Source organism: Fistularia commersonii, chromosome 5 (assembly GCF_037954325.1).
Source record: "Fistularia commersonii isolate RoL2024-O1a breed Wild chromosome 5, RoL_Fcom_v1.0, whole genome shotgun sequence".
Classification (NCBI taxonomy): domain Eukaryota; kingdom Metazoa; phylum Chordata; class Actinopteri; order Syngnathiformes; family Fistulariidae; genus Fistularia; species Fistularia commersonii.
In genome coordinates this window covers 16,418,979-16,429,548 of record NC_141288.1, presented here as the reverse complement: position 1 = coordinate 16,429,548, position 10,570 = coordinate 16,418,979, and the positions used below count along the sequence as shown (strand labels likewise).

General features: G+C 40.9%; 1 protein-coding gene across 1 annotated transcript; it reads right to left on the bottom strand.

The window, feature by feature from the left end:
• Positions 1 to 2,200: 2,200 nt before the first annotated feature.
• LOC147234204 (fibulin-1-like) lies at positions 2,201 to 8,812 on the bottom strand. Its single transcript, XM_086147396.1, has 8 exons — positions 8,807 to 8,812; positions 8,624 to 8,720; positions 7,573 to 7,692; positions 7,330 to 7,461; positions 6,932 to 7,055; positions 3,651 to 3,790; positions 2,952 to 3,092; positions 2,201 to 2,866 (listed from the first exon to the last, which is right to left on the bottom strand). The coding sequence occupies exons 1-8, from the start codon at positions 8,810 to 8,812 to the stop codon at positions 2,727 to 2,729; spliced, it is 900 nt and encodes a 299-aa protein (XP_086003522.1). The 3' UTR covers positions 2,201 to 2,726.
• Between the last annotated feature and the right edge of the window lie 1,758 nt (positions 8,813 to 10,570).

Below are 10,570 nucleotides of genomic sequence, written 5' to 3'. Positions count from 1 at the left end.
ATGTTTTGGAGATAAAGCCAGGAGAGATGGTTTGGACATGCACAGAGGAGGGATAGTGGAGATCTGGGTAGATGGATGCTGAGGTTGGAACTGTCTCTCAGGAAGACCAAATAGGAAATTTATGGACGGAGTGAAAGGGGACATTGTGATATATTGAGTTTTACACAACAGACATGAAGTGAGTTGGAGTAAGAGAAGAGAATGCAGAGAAAATAGGGTTAGATGGAGGCAGATGATTTGCTGTGGCGACCCCCGAAGGGAGCGGCCGAAAGGGAAAGGAGAAGATAACATATTGTAGTGATCTGTGGGTTTTGCTGTTTAGAAATGGAAATTAAGGAATATTGCTCAGTCAGCCCTTTATTTGGAACCGCATTCGACTGACCGTCTATTTCACGACCGGCTTCAACTCTGGTTTGGTCAAACATCCCACGGGACCCCTCTGGGACGCCACAATATGATTGTATTTTGCATGTATCTACTCTATTCAGTACGAGATATGCCGAATGTGTGGCGTTGATTTCAAATATATTTTTCAATGGCATATCTTAAATTCAAATTCAATGTAAATTGCTTCAACAATAATCATTGCTGGAAAAATATAAATGAATGTATACATTTTAACACAAATATCTAATTTTCCATCATTTCGGTTTTTAATGCAGATGTCATTGTTTATATCTTTGTTGATAGAAGTACTTTAAGTTGTTGCGGCAGTATTTTGCACAGTTGGTTACCCCTCCTTTATCAATGTCACAGATAAATGAATCAACCAACACATACAATTTATTTTCTAACAATTTAAGCAATGATTAACAGTGATTTCAAAGTAATGCCATTTTTAATACCTTAATAGTCCTCAAAATAAATGATGTTATTCAGAGGTCGAAAAGGAACTGGGAAAGAGAGTTTCAAGATTTTCATCACTTAAAGCATGGGATCTTTTGTTAATTGATTTTACAGATGAAATGTCACCGCTGCTACTTTTCCGGTCTCCCTCATAAAAGAGATCCTTCATCTCAATGTACCAAATAATTTGAGATCTGAGCAAACTTGAGGCTTACATCCCTTGCTTGGATAAAAAAAAAAAAAAAAATTAAAAAAGAAAAACCCACACAGTTTTCACCTAATAATTCCTGAGGTAGAAGTTCGGCGCATATTGAAAGATGCAGCTGCTTTCACATATGAAATCCATTTGTCCCAATTTTTAAACCCTCTATAGATCAGTGCATTCATCCTTGAAAAACTGCGGGACAATTGTTGCAGCTGCAACAGCAAAGCTACAGGACGCACGCCTAATATCTTCATGCAGAAGGGCAAAATTTAGATCACAGGATTTTTTCCTCCTTACGGCTGTCGCCCCTGTTTTCACTGGCCGGGGCGGAGCGCTGCAGCGGCGAGAGCCAGATGGACATGGACGAGGGCGAGGATTTATTAGCTCTAAAATGAGATAGATCGAGAATCTTTCAAGACTATCTTTTGACATTTATTTTCATTAGCAAAAGCTTGAAGCGGTATGGATAAGATGGAGAATTTAAAAAAAGCAGAGCTGCAGGAACACCCTGACTTCCCATCATTCTGGAGACCTCAGTTATGCTGGATTTCATCAGTAGTCAAGGATGTGGCTCGCTCCGGGACTCAAAAGGAATTAGATTACAACGAGCGATCTTGTTTTTCACACTTTGTAGTCCGTCTCGTACAAACAATGTTGCAGAATTTTCTTAAGCGGAAATCAAACAAAGAACATTGCACGGATTCTTTCAAACAGATGAAATGGAGCAAATCAATCAAACCGACCGCCTCCTCTGGTTAACCAACATTGCATTAGTGGAAATCATGACAACAAAGTCTGAATGTAAACACAGCAGACGTTGGTTATGGAGAGAACAGTTGGCCACTTGCTCAAAAGGCACATCTGGAGGTATTGAGTTACAGATTAATCCGTTTTTGTTGCTTGAAAAATGCCTTTTAGGCCATAAAGGCAGCTTTTGCTCACATAGCACTGAACCTCTATGGAGAATCGACATGGCCGTAGGAGCTACACCGTGACTTTTCGTATAGTTGTGTTTTGGTGTTGTCACAGTTAACTTCACGGCTGGTAACCAAAAGGATAAATCCATATTCATTTTGATTTTCCTCTTCTTCCCCGACCAAAAGTAACTGGGTGAACAATGAAGTCAACGTCCGTCCAACGATTCAATTTGAAATTTATTCATATTGCACGGTTTTGTACAAACACAGCTTGAGATGCTCAAGTCAAAGCCAAATATAATCGTGGATCAAATGAAAAATAGACGGTCGGAAATTCAGACGAAAACAGACACAAGAACACTGCTTTACAAAAAGAGAAGAAGAACACAACATCAGAAATAAAATCAACCAAATAATAAATAGATAAACAGACACAAACTTCTTCTTCGCTAAATGTTCTTTTTTTTTTTTTAAATAATATTTCCCTCTGGGGAAAAACCTTAGCTGGTGAGTGGAGGGATGAAGGACCTTTGTTTTCAGTGGAAGTTGAAAACGTATGTGAGTGATGTGTTACTTTTCTGTTGAAAAAAATCTGTTCAAACGATACTTACTTCGTTGCCGCACATTTGCAGATAAGCAAAATGTATAGAATGATATTGTCACGAAAACAAAGACAGTAATTAATATTTATGGCTTTTTTTTTTAGGTTCAGAGTAACGCTTTAAATATCGTTCAAGGCGGTCTTTCATTCTCTTGGCTTAAAAAAAGATTTCGGCGATGAAGGCATGGATGGCAATGATGTTGTAGTGGGTGATGACGCCTGCATTTTTGTAGGTCAACATGACCTCAATCACGACGTCGCTGGGACCGACGATTCCTTTCAACTGTCGCACGACACCTGGGAAAAAGCGGCGACAGAGAAAGGGGTCAGTGGACGATTTCACTGGGGAATCCTTTAAACGTCGTAAACCTCTGCCGCTCACCAACGATGTTTCCCTGAGATTCGCGTTTCACCACGTCAAAGGAGAAGTGGACATCGGAAACGATGATGCTAAACTCGACATCTGCACCGGCGTTGACAGCGGACTTCTTTCCTGACACTGATGTGCGCAGGTATGCTATTTCTGTCAGGGGGGAAGAATCAGTTGAAATCAATGACGTCCAGTGAGGTTCATGGCTGGTGAGGCACGAGAACTGCGTGCCTCACCTAGTGACTCTTTGAAGGCGTTTTACGATTGCTGAGCAAAAGAAACTAGTAACATACAGTTGTTGCCAAAAAAATACTGTACATTGGAAATGAAGAAAAGAATTTAAACATCTTAATAGCGACATACAGAGAAACAGTAATAGGGTCATAGTGAAGCGCACGCCAGCAGTCAGCCGTCATTGCCCAATCTACGTTGAGGCTCAACAGTCCGAGGCCTCACCCCATGTCTGTTCTCACTTAATGTGAAAATCCAGCGGTTATGAATAAAAAAACAATCTATAACTGGTGAAGTTAAATGAAAATTACCTTCATATTGAAAATCACTGATAAATATAACCATTTCATTCTTTTTTTCATTAGACACCCAAGATTGGTAAGTGAGGCACGGCCTCTCCTGCCTTCCCTGACTGCATGCCACTAGTTGAAAGTTATCGACGTGCACACCACAGCAACCACGACGTTCGCGTGTTCTCACCAAGTGGGTGTCCGGTGCTCCTAAAATGCGGCAAATTGATGAAGGTGTGGGTGACGAAGTGGACGGGGTACTGCTGGCAGCTGAGGTCGGTGGGATGGCAACTCTTGGCGCAGCGGATGGTGAATGAGTTTCCACCCTTTCTGGTGTGGAGAGAGAGCATCAAGCGGAGTTTTAACAAAACCGGATTAAGTCCACATCAGTCAAAAAGCCTTTGGGGTGTAATAATCACCACCCAATACTTAAAACTCAATCATTTTTTAGTCATTTGTTATTTCCTGTTGAAATCAGCAACCTTATGTAAGAGAATACAAGGAACAGGTACAAAAAAAAAAGTTACTACCCATAGCAACGAATGAACGCATTTGTCCTGGTGGTGAAAATGCTGGTTATCCATTTAGATAATTTCCTGCCGAGTTGCAAATTTTAGTATTTTTATTTTGCGGTGTGAAAGCAAACTGGATTTTTTTGTTCACAAAATATAAAATGTGATGATAAAAAAAAGGCAGGAGCATTTTGTGGAAAAAAAAAAAAAAAACACAACAGTAATCTCTCACTCCATAAATCATGGCCTGGCTACTTTAAATATTCCACAAAGGAAGCAGGAGGAAAAGAATGGATGCTTCCTCTTGCGCATGGGTACGGTTGTGGTTTCTGTTTGGCCATAAAATGATAAACTGAGCCATAATCTGGGAAAAGACAGTCAGAGAGTGAGTTTTAAAGCATAATTTGTCAGGGGTATTTTCACTTGCATTGTATTTTGGAGATCTAAAAAAAAAAAAATTGCATGCAACTCAGACCAAAAATTAGCCATTACTACGGGCAACACCAAAACTGTTGTTTGGCACCGGGAGTGAGTTGTCCCTGCTAAAGATTCTGAACTCTTAAAATATACTCGTTTCCCCCAAAGTGAAGACAGAAAACGCGGCCGCAAAAACTGGATTGGGAATACAGCCGTGTAATTAGCGACCAGCAGGTGAGTCCAAGTCGTTGGAGACGCGAGCCAAAGCCGGAGAGACGAATGTGTGGTTGGACGAATCCACACCAATGAAATGCCGCTGAGAAAAAAAAAGACGTGTCTGAAAACCAGGGGATGGAAACGAGGAATGTCACTGGACGGGATCCAGTGACATCACATCCACAAGGGGAAGGATAGCAGTTATATTTCTCACCAAAATCAGTCAATGCATTTCCAAAACAACTGCGTCTCCCAGTCATAAAAAAAACAATTCAAAATACTATAAAGAAATTTCACAAATTGGTTTGGTTATAATCCAAAGTGTGGAAGAGAAGCGGGACCGCATATATTTCATATTTTGCATTTTCAAGTCCCGACACTCTCTGAACCCCTCGAAAACCGACCGGGATGAACATAAAACGGAGGGAAATCTGTCTGGTAGCATTTATTCAGCTGACCAACGCTGCTACCGGCCTTTTGGTATCATTTACAGCAAATTAACTGATAACCACCCAATACCAACACTAAAAGCACCATCCATCATACGAGCTGTAACCCCGCTCCACCACTAATTGAGCCCCCATGCTGGCTTGGCCCCAGGTGCCCATAAATAAGTGCCACGGTTATTTTTCTTGCTGTCCGCAATGGCAAGGCCCGTTTGATCCTACGGTGAGGCCACTTGGAGCGGATCATAGGAAAAAAATCTGTTTCGACATAGTAAATGACCACAGCAGAGGAAGCACGAGAGTAGCGGCGGCGAGCGTTGCCAGTGTTTGTGCGTGCTTCGATATTACAGAATGAGAAAACCACATTTATCTGTCGCTTTTTAATTCCGAAATGTCTCGAAGAGGGGGTGGACACCGCACAAGCGCAAGGGACCAAGGGCCGCCGTCAATAGGGATGAACGTATAGTCGCCGATCGCTGATTTTTGGTAATGAGCCCCATCTACTGGCATATATAATGTCCTACCATTGCTAATAACCAACGCTGTGCCGCATACGATATTGAAAATCCCCTTGAGGAATCGTGTGAGACTCTAAGGCCTGACCGGCGCAATCTGGACCACATGGCACATGTAGCTACAACTGAAATAACTCTAATATTGGACTTTTTTGGGAAGGGGGTGTATTTTATTGAAGTAGATCATCGCCTCACCAACGCCCCTAATCATGAACAAATTGGCTGACCAACATTCTTGTTTGGATCAAACTTTGTAATTTTGTCAAACAAAAAAACTCTCCCTGTTGTGGCGTTGTAGTGTGTAGCGTAGCGTAGCAGCGTGTGCAATGTTTACGTCGTTCATGGTTGTGTTCTCCTGTGCTTTTTTTGTGTTTTTTTTTTCAGTAAAGTCGCCCCAAAAAGTTAAGAGTGCTATTGATGGTCCTTTTAAGAAGTTAAGAATTACAGTCGATCTGAAAAAGGACATAATCGCTCAACCTGAGGACGGTGTTTGTGTTACAGATCCTGCCAAGCATGACGGCATGGCTAAGCTAACTGTACAATCCTGAAGAACAAAGATGTGCTAAAGACGGCTGACGTGGCTAAAGAGGCGACTACGTGAATGAAGCAAAGTTCTTACAAGAAGTGATTGTAAGTTTGGATGTACGAAAGACAACTTGGAAAAGGTCGCATTGGCGAGGGTCTTATTTAGGAGAAGGCTTTACTTTTGCTGTGAAGGAAACGCCGAGTACAAGTGCTGGCAAGAAGAGAAAGAACAGCAGAAACGCAGCAATAATTAAGGCTATCTTAAAGCCCTTCCTGTATTTTTGCCACAAATAAACCCATAAAAGAGTGCAGCATGTTATTTGGGGCTGGAGAACGGATCAATGGGGTTTCCATTGATTTGAATAGGAAAAAATTGATTGGGTTCGTGAACATTTCGGTTCACAAATGTCAAAGAACAAATTGAATTCATAAGCAGAGGCTCTACTGTACTTCCTGGTAAGTCAAAACGAAGAAAAGGCATGATGGACCGCGGAAAATACAATAATATAGGCATGTTCTTGAAGGCCGAAGTTTAGTACTGGGTTGCTCTATGTCTACAATCAGGAATTAGAAATACTTTAGTGATCTCAGAGGAAATCGGGTTCCCAGGCAATCTACACAGAAAGAAATAAAATAAATAAATAGGAAGAGATTAGCAGGAATAAATAAAGATAATAAAATATAAATAGTGTCAAGGTTTAAGATAAATAAGTTACAAATACAGGATAGTGTACTTGGGCTGCTTGCGTCCGATAAGGAAGAAGACCTTTGAAAAGTGGATTGCGACAAATTGTAAAGACGCGAAATGGTTTTATGCTGAAATGATGGGTGAACTCTTACCCCAGGCTCGCTTGTTCGAAGTTTTCGGGACACTCGAAGCTCAGACATCGGAATCCTCCGTAAGTATTAAAACATTTCTCGTGTGCGGAGCAGGAGTGCATGGACAACAAACACTCGTCGATGTCTGAAAGCGCGAAAGGAAGTGTGAGATATTCGACAGAAATGGCAAAAAGCAGCAAAAAACCTGCATTGTTCATCTCCCTCTTCATATCTTGACAGACTATTTTATTTCAACACTTATTTCTTATCGCTGCTCCCAAATTTCTTGCCAAACTCCTATATCAATGTATTGATTTTCTTTTTTTTGCACTTTGCGTTTTTCTTTAACATGAAAAAAAATCTTAAAAAAAAAAAAAAAAAAAGCAAGATAATTATCATGATGTAAAGTTTGTCCTTACCCAAGCATGAGCGTCCGTCGTAGCCGGTTGTGTAGCCCGAGGGAGGGCAAGAACATGTGAAACTCCCCACTGTGTTGACGCAGTGGTAGGCGCAAAAGTTTGTGTATGAACTATACATGCACTCGTCAATATCTGAAAAACAGGGAGGGGTGAGGGTGTGACGGCAGTTTGATGCGAAATTGATCTTTTGACGAGAAATAACCGTATGTTCGGTGAAATCACATTTTTTTTTTGAAAAAGTACCTTCACACGTTCTACTATCGATGTAGCTGAGTGTGTAACCAGCGTAACAGGAGCAACCGTAGGAGCCGACCGTGTTGATGCAGTGCTGGCCGCAAGGGCTGCTCTCGCACTCGTTGAAATCTGTCGGCGAATGAAAAAACAAATAAAGTGATTCATTCCTACATTTATTAATTCGTTCAGTCCAGTTTGCCCCCTGCACTGGATCGAGGTGCAAACTTCTACAGGTAAGGCAACCCCGAGGCGGGAGAGGATGTTAAACATATATAATTTTTTCTGGATGAAATGTAGAGAAAAGGAATGAATTTGAGGTGTCAATTTCAGTTCTGTGTATTAACATAAAATTAAAACACTTTCCTGGTTGTAATGTGTAACCGTTGGAAAATGGTATAAAAAAAATGTTTTTTTTGTAATCAAACCCTGCTGTGAGGTGAGTCAATATTGTCTTTTTAATTCTGAGATATAAGATGTCTAAAAACATCATTTGATAGTCGGATCACAGCCTCGCTTAGTGACCGCGAGAAATAATATTAAAGGGTTTCAAAACGCAATTTTTCTACCTCACATGGTCACGGTTTCCATCTATGACAAACTTATCCGGGGATAAAAGCCTTTTTGAAATAAATTTAAACATCAACCTGGCGTTAATAAACGCTGACCAAGAATTTCTCCCAGCTGATGTAAAAAGTGAAGCAGTCCAGGTGTTTAATGGTGTTTCAGAACTTGGTAAATGTGATCGATTTATATTTAAATTGAATAAATCTTTTATTACATGCTTCACCTGTGTTTAAATATTCAAAATGTTTGCCTTTGTCTCAATATTTCTCAGAATCATAGGGCCCTAGAAACCGGGTCAAGTCGGAATTTAAAGCCTGGTCTGAATTCAGGTGAAAGTCAGGTGTTTCTTCGATTCCTGCTTTTAAAGGCATTATTTGCTTCAAGTCTTATTCATGTTACATAAAATCCTATTTAAATGATGGAGATGGACAAACAATATGATCCCTCTTATCTTAAAAGTAATAAAATAAATGTTTTAAACGAGGAGGGAGTTTACCTTCGCAACTTTTTCCGTCATAGGACAACTGGTAACCGGGTCTGCAGCTGCAGTAGTAGGACCCCAGTATGTTCTCGCAGATGTGGTCGCAAACCAACTGAGAATGGGGGCTGCATTCGTTTGTATCTAAAGAAAATAAATAAACTTAATAACAACTCAACTTAAATGTAAATCTCAGAATACATGCATTTGCTGATTATTTTCTGCCAATACCGTGACACTGCTTGGTGTGGATGTTGTAGGTGAAGCCGGCCCTGCACTGGCAACGGTAGGAACCCACCAGGTTGATGCAATAATGATGCTCACACACGTGTTCCAATTCACACTCGTTCACATCTACGAGGGAGAGCCGTGGAGGAGAGAAATTACGCCCGGACGGTTGGACGGGGACACCGGGAACGCTTCGAAAAACCGAAATCACAAGGTCGTACCGACACAGCGCGTGCCGTCGTTGGAAACTCGGTAGCCTCGTCCGCATTTCACGGTGACTCTTCGACAAATGAAAGATCCGTATGTGTTTAGGCACGAGAATCCATGGATGCAAGGGTCGTCCTCGCACTCGTTGATATCTGATGTGAATACAAAGAACACAAAGTCACTTCTTCATTTTCTCGCTATTCTATTGTGTCAGTCAATCCCAAGGACCGCCGCCCTTCATCTATGACAAAGAATTTCTCACAGCTGATGTAAAAAGTGAGGCAGTCAAGGGTGTTTAATGGTGCTTCAGAACTTCAATTTTTTTTTAATTTACATTAAAATCAAATAAAGCTTTTATTTCATGTTTTATCTGTGTTAATATATTTGTTTATATATAGTGTTTAATGGTGTTTTACAACATCTGTGTTTTTGCAATAACACCCTTCAAAGCAGTTAACTAAACTCAACAGTGTATGAAACCAATGAGATGTATAAAAAAAATTTTAAAAGATGGATGGAAAGTAGGCGTGCTTTTTGGTTTATGTAATATACATTTTTTTTTTTTTTTTTTACATATTTTCCTCACCTTGGTTTTTTTAAATTGTAACGTTGTTCTATCTAAGAAAAATCCCTGTTTGGGTGCAGCTTCATTCAATGAAATAAAAAAAATAAAAAATCGCAGTAATTGCTTCAAATGAGTAATTTTTGGAAATGTTCTGTTCTTACGTATTACCTTCACAACGGTTTAGCTCGTCACGTTGGAAGCCGGGATCACAGATGGCTTCTGTTTCGCAGTAAAAGTCGCCATCCACATTAATGCAAACCTCGGTCACATCGCAGGTGTGATTCCCGATCAGACACTCATCGATATCTGAGCAGACGTGAACAAAATAACAACATAACATTCAGTATCCCAAATTTAAGAAACAAAACGCTGAACAAATCAAGGTGATGTTAGTGGGTTTCATTTCCATCACTTACCCACGCAAGTGACTCCATCCCACAGCAGATGGTAACCAGAGTAGCAATCGCATTCAATCCCATCCACACACAGGTGAGAGCACACAAGACCTAAAAAGAGGGCGAGGGAAAGGTGAGCAGGAGACGAAAGACACACTTGTCTACTGTTCTTGCAAAGCTATAGTCAAACAACACACACACACACATGCACAGGCCACACATCCATGGCTGACCATAATTGACCTTGGTTGCTAATGTTAATGAAAGTTCAGTTCACGCATTATCCCACGCTTCAATATCAGAAATTTATATTCAAATGCGATTAATTGGGAAAATTGTCCCCCACGCGGACATCCGGTGCAGGCAAGTGTCCTTAAATTTTTTTGAAAATAGGCGATCCCACAGGATGTGACCGAAACCGCCGGGCGACAAACGCCCGCTCCGTTCTAATCCTTAATCTGAGTCCAAGCAAGGACTGATTTTGCAGCCGTTCAAGTTCTTTCTCTGTGATGAATGAAGTGGATCATACAAACCTCCACAGTGGCCGTGGGGGTTTCCTGGGAAGGGAAC